The sequence below is a fragment of the Tasmannia lanceolata genome, unplaced genomic scaffold (genome assembly GCF_043159265.1).
Source record: "Tasmannia lanceolata isolate RefF3 unplaced genomic scaffold, GAP_Taslan_0.1 ptg000037l, whole genome shotgun sequence".
NCBI classification, from domain to species: domain Eukaryota; kingdom Viridiplantae; phylum Streptophyta; class Magnoliopsida; order Canellales; family Winteraceae; genus Tasmannia; species Tasmannia lanceolata.
Window position 1 is genome coordinate 42,217,035 of NW_027518714.1, and position 27,615 is coordinate 42,244,649.

At 41.3% G+C, this 27,615-nt stretch overlaps 1 protein-coding gene across 1 annotated transcript in view; it reads left to right on the forward strand.

Moving 5' to 3' along the window:
- The first annotated feature begins 1,096 nt into the window (after positions 1 to 1,096).
- Positions 1,097 to 27,615, forward strand: part of LOC143861455 (uncharacterized) — a 28,156-nt gene continuing 1,637 nt past the window's right edge. Inside the window, exons 1-2 of the mRNA XM_077372385.1 lie at positions 1,097 to 1,494; positions 1,639 to 1,937. Of these exons, the coding sequence (XP_077228500.1) occupies positions 1,097 to 1,494; positions 1,639 to 1,937 (697 nt within the window). The remainder of the gene's footprint in view (positions 1,495 to 1,638; positions 1,938 to 27,615) is intronic.

Genomic DNA, 27,615 nt, shown 5'->3' on the forward strand with positions numbered 1-27,615 from the left:
CGGAAGAATGAGACCAGAATGGGTTCTTAAAATCAAAGATGAAGTGATCAATCAGTTGAAAGTAGGATTTCTAGAGGTTGTCACATATCCCGAATAGTTAGCAAACATTGTTCCAGTACCTAAGAAGGACGTAAAAGTTCGGTGTTGTGTTGATTTCAGAAATCTGAACAGAGCCAGTCCAAAGGATGACTTTCCTTTGCCTCATATTGACATCCTGGTTGATAATATGGCAGGTCATCCCTTACTCTCCTTCATGGATGGATTTTCTGGATACATCAGATAAAGATGGCTCCAGAAGACAAGACAAAGACAACATTTACTACACAGTGGGGAACCTACTGCTACATGGTGATGCAATTCTGTCTCAAGAATGCCGGTGCTACCTATCAAAGGGCCTCGACTACCCTTTTACATGACTTGATTCACAAGGAGGTAGAGGTGTACATCGACGACATGATTGTCAAGGCCAAGTCTAGATCAAATCATGTTGTAGCTCTGAAGAACAAATTCTTTGAAAGGATTGCAAAGTATAAGCTTCTGCTTAATCCTAATAAGTGCGTTTTCGAGGTAACCTACAAAAAATTACTCTATTTCCTTGACAGCCACAGAGGAATCAAAGGAGATCCTACCAAGATCAAAGCAATTCTGGAGATGCCATCTCCGAGAACTGAAAAAGAAATCACAGGTTTCTTGGGAAGAGTTCAATACTTAAGTAGTTTCATAACCCAGCTCATAAGTACATGCGAACTAATTTTCAAGCTTCTAAAGAAGAACATGTCCAAATGGTGGAACCTTGAATGTCAAGAGGCCTTCAAAAAGATCAAGAATTGTGTCATCTCCACCAATGTTATCACCTGTAGTTGCTGGGCGACCGTTCCTTCTATATCATTCGACCACTGATACATCTCTCGGATGTATGTTGGCACAAGAGGATCCTGAAACCAGAAGAGAAATGCCAGTTTGCTATCCCAACAAGAAGATGTTGGAATATGAACTAAGTTACACTCCATTGGAGAAAACTTGTTTAACATTAGTATAGGCCACTCAAAGGTTCAGGCACTACTTGCTATCTCAGAAGATCCTTCTCATATCTCGAATGGATCCATTAAAATATCTGTTTGAAAAACCAGCCCTGGTCGGCAGGACCACTCAATGGCTCTTGTTGTTGTCAGAATTCGACCTTACATATGACACTCAGAAATCCATCAAAGGCAGAGTCATAGCAGAACAGTTAGCTGATGCACCTACTGAAGATACAGAGCTGAGCCGTGAATTTCCAGATGAAGGAATCATGATGATCAGAGATGCACCTAGAGACATTACATGGATTATGTACTTCGATGGTGCTTCAAATGCTAGAGGAAGAGGAGTTGGCATTGTCTTTGCCTCACCTCGGGACGAGCACATACCAATTCCCATCAAGTTGCAATTCGAATGCACCAATAACATGGCTGATTACGAAGCTTGCATAGCCGGTCTCAAAGCAGCCCTATCGTTAGATATACAAGACCTTGATGTATAGAGAGACTCGCTCCTCATCATTTGTCAAACAAATGGGAAATGGCTGACTAAAGAAGATAGGATGATTCCGTATCACACTTATCTCACAAGCCTGATGAAAAGTTTTCACAATATCAGCTTTACTTACATCTCTAGATTGAGAAACATATTCACGAACGCTTTAGCCACACTCACATCCATGGTTGATATCCCGGTAGAAGTGAAGGTCCATTCTTTGGCAATAAAGCGACATGTGATCCCAGCACACAAACACACAGTTGAGATAACAGCCAGATGTCCAAATGAGAAACCTTGGTATTTTGATATCAAGAATCTTATCTCCGACAGGGGGCACCCCCCAGATGCCTCATTAAAGGAGAAAAGAGCATTACAGAAACTGGAAGTTAGGTATGTCATTTATAAAGGAGAGCATTTAGGTATGTCATTTATGAAGGACAGCTGTACCGCAGGTCCTTCGACGGAATTCAATTCCTGTGCATCAATGAAGACAGAGCAGTAGAAATCCTAGAAGATGTTCTTTCAAGGGTCTGTGGTTCTCACATGAACGGTAGAATGTTAGCTTAAAAGATCCTTCATCTTGGTTACTTCTGGACTACTCTCGAACCAGACTGCTTCTCATTTGTCAAGAAATGTCACCTGTGTCAGATTCGTGCAAATTTGATACATATGCCACCTTCATAGCTACACTCTCCTACTTCTCCATTTCCATTCTCAGTATTGGGTATTGACGTTATCGGAAAAAATTATCCAAAGTCCTCCAGCGGACATGAGCATATACTTATCGCGATTGATTACTTCACTAAATGGATAAAAGCTCATTCATATGCTCCGATATCATTTGCATCGGTTGCCAAGTTCATCAGGGCCAACATCATCTGCATATATGGAGTCCCGCACGAATTGATACCATACAATGGCTCCCACTTAAAAAAGTAGCTTCATTATGCGAAGAGTTCAGAATCAAGCACCATAAGTCGTCACCGTATCGGCCACAGACTGATGGTGCTATCGAAGCAGCCAACAAGAATACCAAATCGATCCTTCGAAAGATAACCCGATCTTACCGGGATTGGTCAAACAAGCTTCCGTTCGCACTATGGGCATACTGTGGGACCCGATCCCGCGAGAGGGGTGGGGCGCGAGCCGCCGCGCTCTCTCTCTTGGTCTCTCGTACCCACGCGATTGGCGTGTGCATTTTAATGTTGATTTGAATTAATCTTTCCTGTGAACTTGGGATCACTAAGGCAATCCGAATTCCACACGAAAGAGACTGACAGAGTCGCCACCTAGATGTGGGATCTAGGACCCGTAATTAACCAGAAATCTAGACTCGCTACCTGGTTACGAGAATGGAAGGTATGGGGAGTTATCCGCCACATGCACCATTCCTGCCCGATAATCGGTCTTCGATTCCAAAAGCTAATTCTTTTAAATTTATTTTAAATGGCTCATTCAACTCTATGTTAATGTGCGAACTAAGTGACATGCATCCTATGATCTAATTTTAATGTGAATCCTAGATGTGTATCTTGATTTATTAATTTGTCTGGATTCATTCTAAGTGAAAGTTCTCCTAGAATTCTAATTTCATGGAAAATCCTAAGTGATTTGATTAAGCATTTACAAGAAAATTAATATACAAAACACCACAATTTGTTTGTGGTGCCGACTCGCGGGTGGTATGCCATCAGACATCCAAGCTGCCTACGTACCCAAGCCTTACTGGGATCAGAGTCGACGTAGTTCGGTGCACCTAAGCTAAGCTACTTATGCCTAACTCAACTAGGACACCGACCTAGACAGAATTGACTGTTTCAACAGTTTTGAGAGAAGTTATTTAATTCAAGTTGAGGATTTTATTATCTTAGGATTTCATCTGAGATGCTATATGATTCTTATCTAAATGCAAATTGTTCCTTAGACTAATGCAGGTTTGCCTACATCCTAGTTTACTAGGCTTGTCTTAAGGAAAGATTGGGTGACTAGTGTGACTAGACCTATGGCACGGTTGTTATACATAACAAACGTTCGTGATGAGGCTGGACTCCTAACTCTAGGACTCCCTAAAACCTAGGACACGACCTGACACCAGGGTTCCTAAATTGGGCTCTAATGGTTCTTAGATCGGAAACCATGATCCAATGGTTCCGAAAGACACAAGATAAATCGATTTGAGTTCTTGAGGTTAACGAATTTCAGATTTTAAGGATTTTCAGTTTTTGGACACTTAAGGAATATCAATGGTTCTAGGGTTCACCAATTTCGGCCCAGAATGGCATCCAAAGGAGGGAATCGTGCGCTCTTTCCTTGTGCAATTTAGTACTTAGGTTATAGCATCTTATTGCCTGGCAAATCTCAGGATTTCCGTGGACAGTAACCTCGGAGCCAATAGCATGTTATAGCTTAAATATTCAAATTGTCAAAGATTGATTGCAATTGGGATACGATTATGGATACACTGGCCATTTTTCCAGGGAAATCTAAAGATCCTAAAATTTCTGTTTCAATGGATTAAGGAGTGAACATGTGACAGAATTTTAAAGTTCTTTGGAAATTTTCACAATGATTTTTAATTAATTTCGAATTTTCAATGGATTTTATCAATTTTAAGCATATGAGTGATTTTACAAGTGAAATTATTGCAAACAAATTCGAAATAAGTTGAACTTTTTACAGTAGCAAGATGGGAATGTATGTAGCTTACTGTATGAGTTTTGCAGATTTTTACATTAATTTCACATTTAATCTTGATTAAACAATTAAATGACCAGATTGCACAATTAACACAGAAACTAGTAGAAATATAAATCTAAATTCTATGAAATTTCTACAGAAATAAGATATGAATATAAATAGCATGCAGTGAGATTTTCATGAATTTTAGAAATTATTTACTACTGACTTCGGATTTTTCAATTTTCAGCCCAGATTATGAATTAACACTACACCACACATGAAACCAGATCCAAATCACTTGAAACTTTTACAGCAGAAAGAAATGTGAAATATAAGACTTCTGTAAAAAGTTTATGAATTTTAATGATGATCTGATGTTAGTACAAATTATCCTAAAATCTGATAGTTTTCAAAGAAAACATTAAATAATATACCAAATAAACTCCAAAAATCTTTACAAATTCATGGTAAAATGAATCAGTAACATATTATTTTCCCACGAAATTTCAGTATTTTTGGAATCTGTTTAGTATATCTTTTAGTTTTCTTCGTTAAAAATCATGTATACCAAATAATTCTGAAAAATTCCGAGAACAGTGTACCTACCTGTGATGAGTTCCTTGCCGAATCCAAAAGCCGAAAAAAACACGAGAATCCCGCCTATGTGCGATCGCTTCCGCTCTTCTTCCTCTTGATCTTTTTTTTTCTTCTTCTTTGTTCTCCTCACTTTGAATGGGGAGAGAGAGAGAGAGAAAGGGTTTTTGTTTTTAAGAGAGGGGTATAGCAACTTTGTTAGAACACATCATAGAAGAGAAATGAGTTGTCCCTTTTACTCTCCCTCATTGAACTATTTATAGCAAAGGAATGGGAGGGTGGTGGCCACCATTGTGGACTTATTCCATGGTAGGTGGCCACCATTGTGGACATATTCCATGGTAGGTGGCCACCATTGTGGACATTGAATTTTGACATGTGTGTGGCCCCATGCATGTTTTTTAAAGTCCTTTTGAGTAGGTAAAAGATAACCCAAGTGGGTCCCATATGTGACCAAATTCCCAATTGTGCATAAAATCATATGCCCCACTCCAAAGTATGATTTGAACCGTTCATTTGATGGGCGACAACGTGATTTAATTTGTGCTCCGCTAATCAATCCTATGGGCTGATCCAAGCCATCCAATAGATCAAAATGTGAATATGTTACCCCATTTTTAAATCACTCCCATTTGATGATCCGAACTGTCCATTTGATGGGCGACAATTGATGATCTTGACCGTTCAAATAGTGGGCTGCGATGTGATTTAATTTGTGCTCCACTAATCAATCCTATGGGCTGATCCAAACCATCCAATAGATCAAAATGTGAATATGTTACCCCATTTTTAAATCACTCCCATTTGATGATCCGAACCGTCCATTTGATGGGCGACAATTGATGATCTTGACCGTTCAAATGGTGGGTCGCAATGTAAATTGGTTGTGCCCCCTCAAATCATTCCTCTATGACGATCCAGACCATCCAATTGATGGGTCCCCTACCTAAGTAGGTTGTGTCCTCCTAAATCATTTCAATGGGCTGACCTGAGTAACTCAACCTGATGATCATTTCAAAATTGGTTGTTAAAACGACTTCTCTGAGATCTTGACCGTTCTCTTGATGATCATCTTTAGGTGTTGGATCGAAGAAGGTTTAACACTTATTTTCATTGAAACAATATGCGGGCCCCTTGATTGATCCAAATTTAAACAAATATCCGATACGGGCCCACCGACGGTCCAAGCTCCAATAAATGTCCAATGCGGGCCCACCGAATGGGTCTGAATTCTCCCCTAGCTTGGATTCTCCTGAATAACCATCCTCAACACTAGCGAAAAGAAAAATGCGGAACATTGCAGAATAGATCGGAAAGATTGAGAAAGCATAAGGGACGAACACGGGAATGGAAAACACTAGAATTCGACAACATCACACTAACTTCTTTGTTGATTAAAACGAATCAAAATGGGGTGTCTACAGATGCCCCTCTTTGGTAGAGATGATGTAGTTATCGAATACCAAAGCAAAGAATGACAAAACCATTTTGCGTAGCTTTAATCGACAAAGGACTCTCTAAACACAACGCAACCTAATATAATGCAAGACCTTAGATGAAATCCTAGAACTTGAACATATATCAAAAAGCACTTACTCTAAATACCATGAGATGGCAGTTTAGAATAGCGGAGAATCGGATTTATTCTGAATGGAAAGATCTTGCAATCCAGAATAAAAGATGCGGCGCCGTTTTTGAACAGGCAATGAAGGAATGGGATACCATTTTCAAATGGATTTTAGGAGGGAAAGGAATACCGTTTTTGAACGGTTTCAGAGGAAACAAGTCGCCATTTTCAAACCGTCTCAGAGAGAATAATGGGACTTTCGAAAGTTTTTTTTTTTTATTATTATTATTTTTTTTTAAATTTTGTTTTTTTTTTTTTTTTTTTTTTTTTTTTTTTGAAGAGAACGAAGCATCATTTTTGAATGGGCTCAGATAAAACAAGGCTCCATATTTGTATGGATTCAAAGGACATGAGATATTATTTCGAATGGATTCAACCAGAATGAAGCCTCGCATTTGTACGAGGTCAAAGGGCTAAGAGACGTATCTGTATGGATTTGATAAGAATGAGACCCCGTAGTTATACAGGCCCACAAGGAATGAGATATCAGAATGAGACACCATCCTTGTACGGTTTCCCAAAGAATGAGCAACCATATTTGTATGGATCCCAAAGAAGAATAAGAGACTATTTTTGAATAGACGAGGAAGGACGAGATATTTATACGACTTTCAAGAGAGTAAGAGATGTCATATTCGTATGGATGAGATATCATTGTTGTACGACGTTCAAATAGAATCAAAAGAACATTTTTGAATGGACTCAGAATGAAATATCGTATTCGTACGGCTTTCAAGGAAATGAGACATCATATTTGTATGATGCTCAAAGAGAATAAGAGACCACAGTTGTATGGATTCGAAGAGAATGGAACACCGTATTTTTACGGAGTTCCAAGGAAATGAGACATCACATTTGTATGATGCTCAAAGAGAATAAGAGAACATTTTTGAATGAACTCAGAATGAAATACCGCATTTGTACGGTTTCCAAGGAAAATGAGACATCATATTTGTATGATGCTCAAAGAGAATAAGAGACCATAGTTGTATGGACTTGAAGAGAATGGAACACCATATTTTTACAGAATTCCATGGAAATGAGACATCACATTTGTATGATACTCAAAGAGAATAAGAGAACATTTTTGAATGATCTCAGAATGAAATACCGTATTTGTACGGCTTCCAAGGAAATGAGACATCATATTTGTACGATGCTCAAAGAGAATAAGAGACCATAATTGTATGGACTCGAAGAGAATGGAATACCGTATTTTTGCGGAGTTCCAAGAAAATGAGACATCACATTTGTATGATGCTCAAAGAGAATAAGAGACCATAGTTGTATGGACTCGAAGAGAATGGAACACCGTATTTTTACGGAGTTCCATGGAAATGAGACATCACATTTGTATGATGCTCAAAGAGAATAAGAGAACATTTTCGAATGAACTCAAAAAGATAAGAAAGTTTGGGTTTTGATAAAGATTATCAGGGAAATGGAACTGAAATCCCCAATTAACAACTTTGGAAGCAAATGATTCAATACCACCATGCAGCAAAGGTCTTTCAAAGCTTGAATATGAGATGCCACTTCATTAGCATCCTGCCCCAATTTGAGGCACTCTAACTTTCTTCTAGTTATTGACCAGAGATCATTCTTCAGAGATTTTTCGCCATTCGTGACAGTCGCACCTTTTCCAAGTTTCTCGGAATCCGTTAATGAACCTGCCTTCAGAGTGATTGCATCCTACAACAATTCTTTAAAATAGCATTTGTAAATTTTTCTAAAAATAGAACCACAGACATTGGTAATAAAAAGACAAAATAAGAAAGATTACTCAAGTGATCTCGTGATGCTTCTGACTTATCAGTATTTTCTTTTGGGTTAGGTTAGCCTCTTTTAAAGAATGTTTCTCCACTGATAAACATCTTCACTTATTTTTTAAGACAGTGATACTTCATATATCCTTCTATCAACTTTCGGATTGTTTTGAAATTAATGCCCTTAGTTTCGGGAATCATTGTTATTTTTGCCTGACCTACTGAGAGTTCAGAGGTCGATGTAATTCTTCTGGCGTGAACCCCATCTTACCACGACCAAGTATTCCTTTTTAGATTTTCAACTTGGCGGACCGTTCAACCTTAACTTCTGCCTGAATCGCCTTTTCAGGTTTTCAACTCAGCAGGCTACCCCCTTAACTTTTGCCTAAGCTGCCTTTTCAGGTTTTCAACTTAGCAGAGGAATGATCCTAAATTTTGCCTAGATCGCCTTTTCAGGTTTTCAATCTAGCGGATCTTCAAGCTCCATTTTTTTTTTTTTTTTTTTTTTTTAAACACCAAAAGGACTTTACAGGTGAGGTAGAGCTTTTCAAAGAATGGCTTAAGGTTTTGCAAGAGTTTCGACCGAACCTGTGAACAGGTTGCCTACGTATCCCAGTGTAGGAATCAGGTCATGCGTAGTTCAGGGGAATGCCCCTAGTACATTGGGTTTTGAAGGAAAATTTTATGTAGGCTCGAAAGGGTTTGCAAAAGGTTATATATTTTTTGATTTTGGGTTATGAATTTGGGTTTTATTCGGCCAAAAGACGGCCTTCTGGTGTTCAAGCATAGAACCTCTTGAGTTGATCAAGATTTGTTGGTTCCGACAATATTTCTCCATTTAAATTACAGAGCTTGACGGCTTTTCCGGGTAAGATTTGGTCCACAATGTATGGCCCTGACCAATTAGGCTTGAATTTACCTCTTGGGTCAAACACTGGTGCTCGGTTTTCTTTTAGAACAAGATTGCCTTCTTCGAGATCTCTGATTTTAACCTTTTTATTAAAAGCCCGGGCTATTCTGCGCTGATAACCCTGCACATGGTAAAGCGCTTTTAACCTCTTTTCATCTAGCATATTCAGCTCTTTATATCTGGCGTCTGCCCATTCATTTTCTGGCAACTTGACTTCAGTCAATACTCGGAGCGAAGGTACACGAATCTCTACAGGTAGCACTGCTTCCATACCATAAACAAGAGAGTAAGGGGTTGCCCCAGTTGAAGCTCTAATTGATGTTCTGTAAGCCCACAAGGCGTACGGCAACTTATTCGACCAATCCTTATGAGTTTCTGACATCTTGCTAATGATAGTCTTGACATTTTTGTTTGCAGCTTCCACTGCTCCATTTGTCTGCGGCCGATAAGGTGAGGATTTGTGATGCTTAATCTTGAACTCTTCGCAAAGAATGATAACTTCTTTCTTGAAATGAGATCCGTTATCTGAGATAAGTTCATGGGGAATCCCATATCTACATATGATGTTGGTTCGTATGAATTTAGCAACTGATGCGGATGTAAGCTTTGCATAAGAAGCGGCCTCAACCCACTTAGTGAAGTAGTCAATTGCAACGAGTATGTACTCATGACCACTGGATGACTTAGGGGAAATTTTGCCAATAATGTCAATTCCCCATACCGAAAACGGCCAAGGAGAAGTAAGAGAATGCAATTCGGTAGGTGGTACATGGATGAGATTCGCATGTATCTGACATTTATAGCATTTCTTCACAAATGTGTGACAATCTGCTTCCAATGTTGGCCAATAGTACCCCAGACGTAGGATCTTCTTTGACAACATCTTCCCATTCATATGAGGTCCACACACCCCTTCATGAACATCTGCGAGAATTTCTTCTGCCTGATCTTCAGTGACACATAAGAGTTGAATTCCATCGAAAGACCGTCGATATAACTCTCCTCCACAAATGACAAAGTTAACTGCCAATCTCTGCAAAGTCCTTATCTCCTTATTCGACGCCTCATTGGGATGCCCCTGGCCCGAGATGTAGTTCTTTATGTCCGTATACCATGGTTTACCATCGGGACATCTTGCAGCTATCTCTATAGCATCAACATATGCAGGAGCCCATTGCTCTTGAACCGTGATGGGCCTCATCTTCATATTGTGAGGTATGTCAATCATAGAAGCTAACGTCGCTAAGGCATCGGCGAATCTATTCTTCAACCTTGGCAAATAACTGAAAGTGATGTGCTGGAATTGCTTAGCGAGAACATCCAAGTATTCATGATATGGCAGCAACTTTTCTTCTTTGGTTCTCCATTCTCCTTGGGTTTGGCAAATGATTAACATTGAATCTCCATATACGTCAAGATTCTCTATGCCTAAGGCCAATGCAGCCTCAAGCCCAACAATGCATGCTTCATACTCTGCCATATTGTTGGTGCAATTGAATTGTAACTTAACGGCAAGGGGAACATGCTCATTTCGAGGTGACACAAGCAATGCCCCTACTCCCTGTCCTGTTTGGTTTGCTGCTCCATCAAAATAGAGGGTCCAACCAGTTTCTGGATATTCATCTTCTACCATCATGATCTCTTCATCTGGGAACATCGTCTTGAAAGGCTGATTTTCTTCTTGGGGTGCTTCTGCCAATTGTTCAGCAATGGCTCGGCCCTTTACTGATTTTTGGGTTACATGGGTGATGTCAAATTCAGACAACAATAACAACCATCTGGCAGTCCTACCTGTCAGGGCTGGTTTTTCAAAGAGATATTTCAGAGGATCCATCCTTGATAGGAGCAAGACCTTATGTGATAAAAGGTAATGCCTGAGTCGCTGAGTAGCCCAAACCAAAGCTAAGCAGGTTTTTTCTAGGACAGTATACTTCTGTTCGTACTCCAACATCTTCTTACTAAGATAGTATACAGCCTTTTCATGCTTGGTTTCCGGATCTTGCTGTGCTAACATACAGCCCATTGTGGTTTCTGTTACTGACAAGTAAAGCAGCAATGGATGCCCCGGTATTACTGGTGCTACTATCGGTGGTTCAGACAAACTTTGCTTTATTTTCTCGAAGGCCTGTTGACATTCCTCCGTCCACTCTTTGGAAGAGTTTTTCTTTAATAGCTTGAAGATAGGTTCACAAGTTGAAGTCAGATGAGCAATGAATCGTCTTAGGAACTGTATCCTTCCTAGGAACCCCCGTATTTCCTTCTCGGTTCTAGGTGGCGGCATCTCCTGGATAGCCTTAATTTTCTGAGGATCCACCTCTATGCCCCTTTGACTCACCATGAATCCAAGCAACTTACCAGAGGTAACCCCGAATACACACTTGCTAGGATTCAAGCGAAGCTGGTATTTGAGTATTCTTTCAAAGAACTTCTTGAGGTTCGGGATGTGATCTCTCCTTTCCTTGGCTTTTACAATCATATCATCGACATAAACTTCGACTTCTCGATGTATCATGTCATGGAGTAAAGCTGTAGCTGCTCTTTGATATGTTGCACCAGCATTCTTAAGACCAAATGGCATTACCCGATAGCAATATGTCCCCCATTGTGTAATGAACGAGGTTTTAGCCATGTCTTCGGGTGCCATCTTAATTTGATTGTAGCCCGAGAAACCATCCATGAAGGATAGTAATTCATGCCCGGCCGTATTGTCTACCAAGATATCGATATGTGGTAGAGGGAAATCGTCTTTCGGACTTGCCTTGTTCAGATCTCTGAAATCTACACACATTCTCACCTTTCCATCTTTCTTCGGTACAGGTACTATATTTGCAAGCCATTCTGGATATTCCACCACTTGTAGGAACCCAGCATTCAACTGCTTAGTAACCTCTTCTTCTACTTTCAAGACCCATTCGGGCTTCATTCTCCTTAGCTTCTGCTTTTTAGGTTTAATTCCTGGCAACAAAGGTAGCTTGTGCTGAACAATGTCTTCGCTCAACCCGGGCATATCTTTGTAGGACCAGGCAAAAACTTCCTTATATTCCTTAAGTAGGTTTATTAATTCATCGCGCTCTTCAGAGGATAGAGTATTTCCAATTCGTATTTCCTGTATTAAATCTTCTGTTCCGATGTTTATAATTTTGATTTCATCTTTAAGAGGCTGGGCTCGGCGTTCCTCCTCTTGTTTGAGCATATGCTGCAATTCAAGGGGAGTTTCGTCGATCCCTTCTTCCTCGTCTGAGGAGGGAGTGTTATCATTATTAAAGTCAGAAGCAAACACAGAGACATACTGAGAATCGGATTTCATTGAATTGAAAGAAGTTACATCATTATTCTTGGACTCATCCTGAACAGGCTCAGGATTCATATAGTAAATAAACTCAGAAAACGACTCGCCTGGACTAGGCACTGACACTGATTCAGTTGGCTTGACTAGACTTGACTTAGCCATAAAATAAGATGGAAAAATATCAGAACTCCAGTTGGAAAGATTTTCTGTTGCAGGTGCAATCTGACTCTGAGGTTCAGTAAAGGTAGCATCGTCCTGAATAACCGCCACTAGCACATCTTCACAGTCAGTCTCTTCTTGCTTTTTAGAATGATCTAAAACGGGCAACTCCTGACAAACAACATCAGGCACATCTTCTTCGAACAAAGACCCCAACATATCTGGCTCAAGGCAGACTATCCAATCCTCAACAGTTTTTTCAACACAATATACCGGCGGTTCTGTTTCTGGGAGAGCAAGGCCACTGAATATTTCAAAACCCGGTATCATGATCCCTGTTACTGAGTCATACCATGGTTCAGAAAACCCATAGTATGGAGAAGTCTCACCTTCTTTGATAAAGTGACCATTCATTGATAAGGAATATGGAGTCATCGGGAGTACCCTTCCAGTGCGGCGGATTTCTTCCTTCAATTTCAACAATTCTTTCATGGATTCCTCCTCCTCCTCAGTAGGTATATACCCAAGACCGAAAACTCCAGAGTTTGCTTTGATTGGGCGCCAGTGAGACGCTTTGCTTGGATCACGGCCTAAATTCATACCCGGAAAGTAGTTCATTTTTCTCATCATCTTGGCAACCACAGGACTGATGGCAAAAGGCAAATACAACTCCTCCCGAGAGGCATCTTCATAGGAAATAGCAGTAACATCGAATGCGAAACCATTCAAGTTGTAATCATCTGCTTTTGTAACTGGAAGGATCCGAGCTTCTCCTGTTATCTGCCCTATTTCTGGCTCTTCGTCACCTCTGACAGTGATCAATTTTCCATCTTTGATGAACTTCAATTTTTGGTGAAGGGTTGAAGCCACAGCACATTCCTTATGCAACCAGGGACGTCCCAGAAGCATATTGAACGAGGCCTTGATATCGATAACCTGAAATTCCACCTCAAATTCTTGACCGCCTACAACGATCCTGGTGGTAAGGATTCCGACCACATTTCTGCGGGTGTTGTCATATGCGAGGATACCAAGGGTTGATTCGGCAAAATCAGTGGGACCGAAACCCAAGGTAATGGCAGTTCTTAATGGACACACATTCAACGCAGATCCATTATCGATCAACACAGATGGCACCTTCTTGCCTCCACAGATAATAGTGACATGAAGAGCTCTAGTATGATTCCGACCTTGAGGAGGCAGCTCCTGATCTGAGAAACTAATGGCCCTGGTGGCCTGGGTCAGAGCGACAACCTCAGCTAGTTGCTCTGGAGATATTTGTGAGGACACCGGTGTGGTATTCAATTCTTTCAACACAGCCTCTCTGTGTTTCTTCGATGCTATCAACAACCCCCAAACAGATATAACAGCCTGTGTTTTCTTCAATTGCTGCACAACTTCATCATCCGGGTCTTTCACATATTGCGGCTCCTCTCCTCGAGCTAATGCCCCTGGATTCTCGACTCTCAATTCAACAGGTTTGAAAATTCTTCCGCCCCTTGTCACATGTCTGACTTCACTTAATTCAGGCTCATCATAAGTGATAATTTGAGGGACTTGTGGCTCATAGGTGATTACCAAGGGAGGTACAGACTCCCTCAGGTATGATTCATCACAGAAGACGATTTGGGGTTCAGGAATGGGTTCTAAAGCACATATGAGGGTGAGAGGGTCAAACTCAGGATCTCCTATGGTTATGGCATTAACGGCAGCGGGAGGATTAGCATGACCGGGTAGCGGGTTTTGGGTGACATTGGGTCTTGGCTGGAATGCAATGACTTTCTCATCAATAAGTTTCTGGATTCTATATTTCAAGGCAATGCAGTTGTCAGTAAGATGACCAGGACCTCTGTGGTACTCACAGTGTAGGTCAGCTCGCCAATTTGCAGGTAGAGGATTGGGTGGAGGCCGGATGGCAGGTAGGGTTATGCGACCTGAAGCCAGACACTGCTTAAGCACCTCTGAAGATGGAATGGGGAGAGGGGTAAATTCTACCCGGGTTTGTTGCCGAGGTGCGGTTGCGGTTTGAGCATAGTCCATTACTAGAGGTTCTTGGGACCTAGAGGATTGAGCACTGGAACGGGAAATGCTATTGACTTGGGCTGGAGGGGACTTTTTGAAATCTCTGGGGTTTGGGTTGCTACGGTTGAATACACCTTGAGCCATAGCCTCTTCTATCTGGGTACCTGCCACTATGAAGTGTTTGAAGTCTGGATAGTATTGCAAAGACATGTGATATTGGAGCTGGGGGGAAATATTTTTCATGATTATCTGGACTTGCTCTTCCTCAGACGGACGCTCCATCATCTGAGCTGCTAATCTCCTCCATCTTTTCACAAAAATCAGAAAGGATTCCCTCGAGTCTTGCTTTGTTCTCTCTAAATCCTTTCTGGTGATTTCTGTCCCATCATCATATTTGAACTGCCTGATGAATTGCTCGCCGATATCCTTCCATGTCCTGTAACGAGTTTTGTCCAAGACCATGAACCATCTTCTAGCAACCTTGGTTAGGGAAACTGGGAACAATTGAGCCATTTGCTCAGGAGATAAGCCTTGAGGCTGACACATGATGGTGAACATTTGCAAATGTGTGATTGGACAACCCACACCATCATATTTGTCGAAATCTGGCATTTGAAAATTAGCAGGAAGGCGGATTTCGGGAAATAGAGTAAGATCACTGGGATTGAAACCACCCTGGTCTTGAAACTGAATGTCTTGAACTTTCTTGGTAAGAGTCTCTAATTTCTCCATAACAGACTTATCAACCATGAACTGAGAAGGCTTACTGTGGTCCTGACTGTACTGCTCTTTTTCCAGATCTTCTTCAATTTTATCAGTAATGGGGATAAACGCCGGCTGGGCAGGTGCGACTGAAGTAGCTGTATGGTGCATGGGCCTTTTATCTTTGGACAACGATTGTCCGAACTTCTCAGAAAGCTGAGCCTTGATAACTTGGTTCTCTTCCTTGAGCTCTTGAAGCTGCCGGAGAATCAAGGTAAGAGTATCGGTGATAGCAGCGAGTGGAGGACTGTCCTGGTTTTCTGCCATTGGTGAGGATGAGGACGGGAAAGAAGGAGATACTGGGGTTCTCAGAGAAGGTGGCGGGGATACAGATTTCCTCTGCAACCGAGAAGAGACCCGAACCCAAGGAGTATTAGGGTTAGCTATGGTGTCTACGGCCCTGTAATATTTGAAAGACATATTTAAAATCAGAAAGAAGTAGACACTGATGTATGCATAGACGAAGATACTGAAAGAAAAAGGTGAACTTTTATTGATAGATCATTAAAGCTTGAGTACATGGTTCGATCTTTCAAAGATAGAATGATAAGAGAAAACATGACATTAAGCACTCTTTCTAGACTTCTTCTTTGGACGACTATCTTCCTCAACTGACTCCTTTAAAGATTTGATGACTCGAACATCCCAAGCAGATGAAACGGCTTTGACAATCTTGGGCTTGAAATCCTCAGGCGGATAGAAATGACGAAGGGGAGGCACAATGGATTGCTCTCTTCCATACTGACGCTGAATCCTGGCAGGAATATAAAAGGAAGTCTTTTTTGAGGCCAAGAAGGCGAACGTAGTTAGCTTCTCCAGTATTGAAGACAGCTTCTTGGATTCCAGGGATTTGCCAATAAATCTGATCTTCATGGCGAGAACTCAACCACTCAGCCCAATCGCCTTTATGATTGAAAGAAACATCATGACGCCATTCACTGAAGGTGTATAACGTATGATCAAAATGCACAGGAGCTGCAATTTTTAGCTTGTGGCATAACCACACGTGAAGTAATGCAGGACATCCTGAGAAGGACCCAACAAAAGATCGAACATAAGAGCCTGGACCTGAGCTGGCACGAAGACGAGCCATCTCATCCAATCCATTAAAGGTTTCTGCAAGCATAGTAGGAATTGGATTGGCGCCACGATCCATCTGATCAACGAGGTCCAAGAGAACAGCTGACGCAAAGCGAGAAGGCTGGACAGTGAGGAACCTAGCAAAGGAGCAGAATCTCAGAGCACGACATCGGGCTTTTTGAATATCAACAGCACCAATATGCCCAACAGGAGGGTAAATATCAATCAGTTGTTGCATGGACACTTCCTGGTCTTTGATGAAAGAGTTCATGGATTCATCTGGATTATTCATCAAGCGAAGGAACAAAGGACGATAATCCGACACACAAGATGGCTTCACTAGAGGGCCATCTACAGGATATTCCAATAAGGCACACCATTCTTCAAAGGTGGGACACATTTCTTGGTTGCCAAAACGGAAGACATGATGATCGGGATCCCAACACTCTGATGCAGCATAGAGTAATCCCCAATCGAGCTTGATGGTAGCCACGTAACCGAAGAGATTTTTCTCTTGCTCCCTTATGGCATAGATATGGGATTCTCTTAATGTACCACGGATCCAATCAAGAATTGTACGAGTAGACATGATGCCTGTAAGCCAGGAGAAAGGATACAGGAATAATCAGGATTACATGAACATGAGATTGGGATGAGTTCCTGCCAGTATAAAGGAAGTATGGATACACGATCGAATCAGATAATAGAAGATTAAAAATCGTACGATCGAGATGAGAGGAGATAGCATAAGATTGTTTTCAACGGATGGATCATGAATGACTAATCCTATGAGATCTTTGGAAATGAATGGGATTTAAATCCTAACCCCAAAGGGAAAGTTTTTTAATCTTCGCACATTTTATCAGTGTTACCTGAAGGCATCAACCCTAATCCTAATCTAGCGGAGTGGAGATAGGATCTCAACTCATGACTTTGTTTGTGTACCTAGGACCGATCGTAGCCATTGGAAGATGGACTACGGCCTAATCTAGACACAAATGGGTAGGATATCCTGAACTAGGCTCACACATGTGGTGAACATGTGTTCGTATACTGCATGCATGTGTGGGTTAATCTAGGGGTAAGGCCAAGAGTTCCCTTAGCGCGAATCCATGTTCGATATACTGTACCAGTGTCCGGCGTATCAGTACGTGAACAAGAGATCCGTTTACGCACCATAAAGGTACTAGGCTAAGGGTGGAATGCTTCTCTAGCACAGAGGCACCGGGTGATGAAATCCCAGTCAACCATGCTAGATAACACTCCGGGTTCCTAAAATAGGACGTGTGTGCATGTGAGATGCAAGGGTTTAGATGCAAGTGATGTAAGTGTGTGCAATAAGTTCGCGCAATCTATGATGCCTTCAGGTTTTGTTAAATTAAGTTCGAGTAAAATGTGATGAGAAAATAAAACGAGACAAACTAATCTAACAAATATAGAGTTTTTATGAGCCAGTTAAATTAAATTCAAATGAATTATCTTTTGAAATTTTAATGAAGTTAGGTGGTCCCCAGCAGAGTCGCCAAACTGTGGGACCCGATCCCGCGAGAGGGGTGGGGCGCGAGCCGCCGCGCTCTCTCTCTTGGTCTCTCGTACCCACGCGATTGGCGTGTGCATTTTAATGTTGATTTGAATTAATCTTTCCTGTGAACTTGGGATCACTAAGGCAATCCGAATTCCACACGAAAGAGACTGACAGAGTCGCCACCTAGATGTGGGATCTAGGACCCGTAATTAACCAGAAATCTAGACTCGCTACCTGGTTACGAGAATGGAAGGTATGGGGAGTTATCCGCCACATGCACCATTCCTGCCCGATAATCGGTCTTCGATTCCAAAAGCTAATTCTTTTAAATTTATTTTAAATGGCTCATTCAACTCTATGTTAATGTGCGAACTAAGTGACATGCATCCTATGATCTAATTTTAATGTGAATCCTAGATGTGTATCTTGATTTATTAATTTGTCTGGATTCATTCTAAGTGAAAGTTCTCCTAGAATTCTAATTTCATGGAAAATCCTAAGTGATTTGATTAAGCATTTACAAGAAAATTAATATACAAAACACCACAATTTGTTTGTGGTGCCGACTCGCGGGTGGTATGCCATCAGACATCCAAGCTGCCTACGTACCCAAGCCTTACTGGGATCAGAGTCGACGTAGTTCGGTGCACCTAAGCTAAGCTACTTATGCCTAACTCAACTAGGACACCGACCTAGACAGAATTGACTGTTTCAACAGTTTTGAGAGAAGTTATTTAATTCAAGTTGAGGATTTTATTATCTTAGGATTTCATCTGAGATGCTATATGATTCTTATCTAAATGCAAATTGTTCCTTAGACTAATGCAGGTTTGCCTACATCCTAGTTTACTAGGCTTGTCTTAAGGAAAGATTGGGTGACTAGTGTGACTAGACCTATGGCACGGTTGTTATACATAACAAACGTTCGTGATGAGGCTGGACTCCTAACTCTAGGACTCCCTAAAACCTAGGACACGACCTGACACCAGGGTTCCTAAATTGGGCTCTAATGGTTCTTAGATCGGAAACCATGATCCAATGGTTCCGAAAGACACAAGATAAATCGATTTGAGTTCTTGAGGTTAACGAATTTCAGATTTTAAGGATTTTCAGTTTTTGGACACTTAAGGAATATCAATGGTTCTAGGGTTCACCAATTTCGGCCCAGAATGGCATCCAAAGGAGGGAATCGTGCGCTCTTTCCTTGTGCAATTTAGTACTTAGGTTATAGCATCTTATTGCCTGGCAAATCTCAGGATTTCCGTGGACAGTAACCTCGGAGCCAATAGCATGTTATAGCTTAAATATTCAAATTGTCAAAGATTGATTGCAATTGGGATACGATTATGGATACACTGGCCATTTTTCCAGGGAAATCTAAAGATCCTAAAATTTCTGTTTCAATGGATTAAGGAGTGAACATGTGACAGAATTTTAAAGTTCTTTGGAAATTTTCACAATGATTTTTAATTAATTTCGAATTTTCAATGGATTTTATCAATTTTAAGCATATGAGTGATTTTACAAGTGAAATTATTGCAAACAAATTCGAAATAAGTTGAACTTTTTACAGTAGCAAGATGGGAATGTATGTAGCTTACTGTATGAGTTTTGCAGATTTTTACATTAATTTCACATTTAATCTTGATTAAACAATTAAATGACCAGATTGCACAATTAACACAGAAACTAGTAGAAATATAAATCTAAATTCTATGAAATTTCTACAGAAATAAGATATGAATATAAATAGCATGCAGTGAGATTTTCATGAATTTTAGAAATTATTTACTACTGACTTCGGATTTTTCAATTTTCAGCCCAGATTATGAATTAACACTACACCACACATGAAACCAGATCCAAATCACTTGAAACTTTTACAGCAGAAAGAAATGTGAAATATAAGACTTCTGTAAAAAGTTTATGAATTTTAATGATGATCTGATGTTAGTACAAATTATCCTAAAATCTGATAGTTTTCAAAGAAAACATTAAATAATATACCAAATAAACTCCAAAAATCTTTACAAATTCATGGTAAAATGAATCAGTAACATATTATTTTCCCACGAAATTTCAGTATTTTTGGAATCTGTTTAGTATATCTTTTAGTTTTCTTCGTTAAAAATCATGTATACCAAATAATTCTGAAAAATTCCGAGAACAGTGTACCTACCTGTGATGAGTTCCTTGCCGAATCCAAAAGCCGAAAAAAACACGAGAATCCCGCCTATGTGCGATCGCTTCCGCTCTTCTTCCTCTTGATCTTTTTTTTTCTTCTTCTTTGTTCTCCTCACTTTGAATGGGGAGAGAGAGAGAGAGAAAGGGTTTTTGTTTTTAAGAGAGGGGTATAGCAACTTTGTTAGAACACATCATAGAAGAGAAATGAGTTGTCCCTTTTACTCTCCCTCATTGAACTATTTATAGCAAAGGAATGGGAGGGTGGTGGCCACCATTGTGGACTTATTCCATGGTAGGTGGCCACCATTGTGGACATATTCCATGGTAGGTGGCCACCATTGTGGACATTGAATTTTGACATGTGTGTGGCCCCATGCATGTTTTTTAAAGTCCTTTTGAGTAGGTAAAAGATAACCCAAGTGGGTCCCATATGTGACCAAATTCCCAATTGTGCATAAAATCATATGCCCCACTCCAAAGTATGATTTGAACCGTTCATTTGATGGGCGACAACGTGATTTAATTTGTGCTCCGCTAATCAATCCTATGGGCTGATCCAAGCCATCCAATAGATCAAAATGTGAATATGTTACCCCATTTTTAAATCACTCCCATTTGATGATCCGAACTGTCCATTTGATGGGCGACAATTGATGATCTTGACCGTTCAAATAGTGGGCTGCGATGTGATTTAATTTGTGCTCCACTAATCAATCCTATGGGCTGATCCAAACCATCCAATAGATCAAAATGTGAATATGTTACCCCATTTTTAAATCACTCCCATTTGATGATCCGAACCGTCCATTTGATGGGCGACAATTGATGATCTTGACCGTTCAAATGGTGGGTCGCAATGTAAATTGGTTGTGCCCCCTCAAATCATTCCTCTATGACGATCCAGACCATCCAATTGATGGGTCCCCTACCTAAGTAGGTTGTGTCCTCCTAAATCATTTCAATGGGCTGACCTGAGTAACTCAACCTGATGATCATTTCAAAATTGGTTGTTAAAACGACTTCTCTGAGATCTTGACCGTTCTCTTGATGATCATCTTTAGGTGTTGGATCGAAGAAGGTTTAACACTTATTTTCATTGAAACAATATGCGGGCCCCTTGATTGATCCAAATTTAAACAAATATCCGATACGGGCCCACCGACGGTCCAAGCTCCAATAAATGTCCAATGCGGGCCCACCGAATGGGTCTGAATTCTCCCCTAGCTTGGATTCTCCTGAATAACCATCCTCAACACTAGCGAAAAGAAAAATGCGGAACATTGCAGAATAGATCGGAAAGATTGAGAAAGCATAAGGGACGAACACGGGAATGGAAAACACTAGAATTCGACAACATCACACTAACTTCTTTGTTGATTAAAACGAATCAAAATGGGGTGTCTACACATACAGAGCGTCTGTCCATACATCTACAGGAGCCACTCCATACTCACTTACATATGGCATGGAAGTTGTCCTACCCAATTGAGTTAAAAATCCCTTCACAAGAATCTTGATGGAAAGCAATCTATCAGAATCTGAATGGGCACGCATCCGTCATCAAGAATTATGAATGATGGATGAGAAAAAGCTGAGTGTAGCGTACCATGTACAAGGCTACCAGCACAGAATAGAAAGGGCATTCAACAAGAAGGTTTGAGTCATAGATCTTAGAGAGGAGGATATGGTGCTTAGAGAATGCCGAACTCTTGTCTTCGGTCCTAGGGAAAAGTTTAGACTTAACTGGTCTAGCCCGTACATCGTTGATGAAATTCTGTCCGGAAAAGTCGTCAGACTTCTTTACCAGAACGAGGATAGAATGTCAGAGCCTACCAACGTTGATCAACTCAAAAGATATTACTCATAAATATCGAAGGCCTTCATGCGCCAATCAGAGCCTAAAATAACTCACTTGCAAATTTAAACCCTTTTTTGAAGATACCTTTAAAGCTTCGAACTACGCGGACCTAATCCCAACCTTCTTTGGGGTACGTAGGTAGCCTGACAAATTCAGGTTCGGTCACATTTGGCGAACCCAACAAGATCCTTCATTTCTTTAAACAGTTCGCTTCCCCACTAAAAAGCCTCAAACTACGCGGACATAATCCCAACCTTCCTTGGGGTACGTAGGCATCCTGGTGAATCCAGGTTCAGTCACATTCTGCAAAACAAATCAAAATCCTCAAAACTCTACCCGGAAGTCATGCTGATATTCAAATCGAGATATTCGTAGGACAAAAGAAAAGAGAAAAAAAACAAGAAGGTCTGAAGACCCGCTAGGTCGAAAACCTGAAAGGGCGACTTAGGCAAAATTGGGGGTCATCACGCCCGTAGAAATGGAAAAAACATAAGAAACGTTTTTAGCAAAACTCAGGGCAAAATGGTACGGTAAGTCGAAAACTTGCAAAAGGCAACTTAGTTGTTGACAAAGCATGCCTTCAACAAAGACCGGGCGAAGCACTCTTTGTTCTAAAACAATATGTTTTAAAACTTTTAAAACTCCAAACAATCTAAAGGATTTTTGGACCATGATTGAAGAGCCATGGGACAGGGAACAATGTCCGTGAACAGATATATCCAAACTCATCCTCGAAGATTCGACCCACCTAAAATAAATCGAAAGCATTTGTTTCGGTAAGACTCGAGTCCTATTCCTTTCTTCTAAACCTCGCAGGGAAACTCAGAGAAAGATGAATTTTTCCCTAGCAAAGCCATTACCTAGCAAAGGTAATCATAAGTTGAAGGAAAAACACATCGGACCTATCCCCTACAAGAAGGAATCAGGGTCCAGCCTAGCACTCCATGTACAAAAGAATAATGTTCAGAAGGATGTAACTTCATGATCAGGGACACTCAGAATGTACTCTTCTTTCATTGTAATGAAATTGCCCTCGTTTCTTAGCTTGTGTTAACTTTCTCTTATCTATGGGAATATGTACAATAGGGGCATTTTGTATTATTAGTCATAGTAAGATATGACTAATAATACAAAATGTTCAATCAAATCATCAAAGAAACCATGCAAGGGGCATTTTGCATTGTTAGCCTTCTCTAACAATGCAAAATGCTCAACCAAGTTGTCAAAAGAACTAAACTAGGGGCATTTTGTGTAAATACCCGCCTAGAACGACAACCATTTACACAAAATGCACTTTATTTGAAAACAAGACAACAACACAAACAAGTGCAAATAAAAGTCAATGACCCATATATCTCATAAATCTAATGAATACATGTCTGATCAAAATACAAGAAAAATAAAAATAAAATACATCTCATCCCAATTCGGGGTACATCAAAAGAAAAATCAAAATACTACTTGGCCGGACGGTTAGTGGGGCCCTGCTCCTGAGAATCCTGGACTGCGGGTGGGCGGACGTCGGGTCTGCCTAAGGCTGGGAAATTGAAGACTCCCTTGGCTCTCCTGATCCTGCAGCTGATCCTTCTCCGAGGTGACGTATCAGAGAGCTCACTAACATGTCCCAGCAAAGAGCCCTGGAACTATCTCCGGAGGCACCCCTACTGCGGCAGCAACTGTCCCCTCTTTGATCTCCCTCACCTGATCAGAGGAACGAGGAGCAAACATGCCCGTTTGCGCCCGGTCTCGCCTGTTTTGGCCCATTTCACCCACGTATCCTCTGCGGACCCTCTAAAATCTTTCAAAACCAAGTCGAGTAGCCCTCTGGTCACTCCCCAAAACTTCTCGGCTCCCAGCTCCTGATGAAGATACGTCAAGCTCTTCAAAGAAGGGTCCTCACCTTTGCATCATGCTTCGTCAGGGATTTGGGAATGAAGCGCACTTTTAATGATAGCAAATTTGCTTCATTAACTGCTTAGGGACATCATCCCATTAATTCCGAGGTCGGTGTCCTTCCCGCAGAGTCAAATTCTTCGAAACCCCAATTCGCCAAGGATTGTCAATCCTTCCCAACGAAGTCTGCACTACATCCTCCCAATCATCATCGAGGCAATCTCCAAACCCTCTCCAACAGAGTCTCCAAGGCAACCCAATGCCTTTCCAATCGCCCCCACTAGGACACCAAGTACTTACAAATGACGGCAAAGTTGTCATGCAACGAAAATACTTTCCCATCGAGTTCATCCAACTCATCGAATCACGAGGCCCGTCCCCCTCGTCCCTAGAACCTTTGCTTAGATTCGGACTGTCATATACAGATCTATGACCAAAGATTTTCCATCCCCAGCAAAGTACAAACTAACAAAGATTTTCCATCCCCAGCAAAGCACAAACTACCAAAGATTTTCCATCCCCAGCAAAGCACAAACTTTTCAAGATAAGCTATCCGTCATAGCAAAATTGATCCAAGGCATCCGATCACCTCTTGGATATTCCTCGGCAGAGTACATGAGGCAACCAAATGTCTCCCGATCAAGCTCCCTGGGACCAGTCAGGATTCATCCCTACATGGAAAATCAGGGGCCCGTCCCCCACATCCTGAAATCTTTGTTCATAGCCTGGTTCTCGAAACCAGGTCTCCAACATAGATACTTCGTCAACTACCTCCAAAACCATTTCAAACCAATCGAATTCCGTGTCAAGGATCCCTACCCCGAGCATTCAATCGGGTCCTATCGTCGCAGATCTCGATTTATCCTAAGCGAATTCTCCACGGTCGACAGCTATCCACCGTCCCTATCTAGAGTCAACTACCTACTCATACAGTAGAGAGAGCATCAACTTCCCAGTAGGGTCAACCCTCTCCAGGAGAATCAACTCCGGCTGAATCTCAGTCGAATCAAGGCAATCAAAAGACCATTCTAGCTGTGACAACTTCTATGGTCTTCCCTATCAGAATCGAAGCAACAAAAGTTGCCAGAATATTCAATATCTACCATACGTGCGGGGAAAATAAGGGGGCCATCCCCCGCATCCCGAACTCTTTGTTTAAAGCCTGATTCTCGAACCGGGTCTCCAGTAAGGATACCTCATCAATCAACTCCGAAACCATCCTAAATCAATCGGATCCCTTGTCAAGGATTCCTACCCATGTCTTCAACAGGTCTTCTGTAATTTAATTCTCGTCAGAGAATATGCACTCCTAAGTTTTCCCAGCAAAAGACAATCACTCCCCGGTGGAGTCTATTGGAATCATCTTCCAAATCCAATCAAATCATCCAATCAGCATGAAGCCCCTGAGGCATCTGAACATATGTAAATCCCTTGAGGCATAAAAAATCAGAGTGAGTCCGTTACCACACGGTGTCAGAGTGAGTATGTTACCACATGGTAGCTCTTCAGGATAAGTCTGTTACCACACGATAGCCTTTCAATAGTAGAGTGAGTCTGTTACCACACGGTAGCTCTTTAGGGTAAGTCCGTTACCACACGATAGCCATATCAAGTCAGAGTGAGTCTGTTACCACATGGTAGCTCTTCAGGGTAAGTCCATTACCACACTGTAACCCTTCAAAAGTAGAGTGGGTCCGTTACCACACGGTAGCTCTTCAGGGTAAGTCCGTTACCACATGGTAGCCCTATCAAATCAGTGTGAGTCCATTACCACACGGTAGCTCTTCAGAGTCAGTCTGTTACCACACAGTAGCTCTTCAGAGTAAGTTCATTACCACAGGGTAGCCCTTCCAGAGTAGAGTGATTTCGTTACCACACGACAGCTCTTTAGGGTGAGTTTGTTACTACATGATGACCCTCCTAAATCAGAGTGAGTCCGTTACCACACAGTAGCTCTTCAGAGTGAGTCCGTTACCACATGGTAGCTCTTCAGGAAAAGTCTGTTAGCACACGGTAGCTCTTTCAAATCAGAGTGAGTCTGTTACCACATGATAGCTCTTCAGGGTAAGTCCGTTACTACACGGTGACCCTCATAAATCAGAGTGAGTCCGTTACCACATGATAGCTCTTAAGAGTAAGTTTGTTACCATACAGTAGCTCTTCAGGGTAAGTCTGTTCCTACATGGTAGCCCTTCCAAGTTAGGGTAAGCCTGTTACTACACGGTAACCCTCAAAAGCCATGGATTTGATGCTAGAAAAACACCCCATCCTTGTAGGTGTTCGTATCCGTACAAACACTTGTCTTTTGCCAACCCTCAAGACAATCAACTCTAGATGCCAAAAAGGAGTCTTCCAAGATCAAAACCCATTAAAATACGGTACTACATCTAATCAAACTACCCATCCAAATCCAAGAACAGACGGCGATCATGCATCTGCTCTATTTCAATCAAATCTCATGAACAATCCATCGTATTAAAGAACAGACGGCGATCATGCATCTGCTCTATTAGCACTGGATGTCAGAATGACATCCCTCGAGGTCCATCCCCAAGTCAGGCGTCAGACCTGACTTCAAATGACCCTCCCGGCTGTTAGATACGACGTTCACCCAAGACTCATTCTAACAGCCGTATTTTCAAAACTCAAAAAATGTCAGCCAGAGGTTTCCACTCAAGGACCTTACAACAAGATTCCTCGGTGAAGGTTGTACGCCTAAGGACCCAATGTGAGTCTTACAAACTTATCATTAGGCCCCAGTGACAAAATTTTGTTGTCACCTTACTTTGGCATTCAGGTGCCTTGCACCCCTACCAAAGAGGGACATCTGTATTCACCCAATTTTGTCAAGGTGGAACTTATGATAGGTTGTCGCGAGGAAGAGTCTCATGATGAGTCATAGAGCACCTGTTCTCTTTCTCTCAATCTCTCTCTAGGTTATGAAATTAAAAGAATTTCTCAAAAATGAACTTTACCCTAGAGGTGTAACAAAAGCCCGTCTTTACGCGGCCTCCCGTCTTTTACGGCATAGCCAGAAAGCCCGTTTTCACACGACATTTCATCTAAGAAGTTAACTTTGGATCAAAGACATCCGTTTTTACCCAAAAACACTTGACGTCCCGAAATCTAGCAATATTAGATTCGTTAGAATCTCTACGGAATAAGGAATCGAACGGATCAGACTGCGCGCGATTCGAAGTCGAAACGGAGGAGTTACGGTCCGCCAAAACTCCCCGAAAACCTGTCAAAAGAGATGAAAAGTCACATTTTTTGAGATAAAAAAGACTAAAAATCACATTTTTTGAATTTTTGCCAACCTGACACTGACATGTCTGTGTTAGGAAAAGGGAAATTTTTTCCTTCCCCTATAAATAGGGGGGTAAGAGTAAAATCTGATTTTTTGAACTTCCAGAAGTTATTTTCAGAAGATTTTACTCTGATTTTTAGTTCAAAATTCCTTCTGACTTTCAGAAAACCTTAGTTTCTTTACTTTAGAAGAGAAAAAGTAGAGAAATTCTTAGGTAGCTCACACTGGGCGTCGGCATTCTGCCGGATTTTCGAAGACTCGGAGCGACATCCTCCAAATAGCGCCGATGATTTGATGAATTTCGGAAAACGTTTGGGCTATTTTTCTATAATAGCGCCGTTGTTCTACCGAATTTTTGAAAAACCCGAAACCCCTTCGTCCAAATAGCGTCGTTGTTCTACTGAATTTTAGGAGAACACAAGACTCTATCGTCTGAATAGCG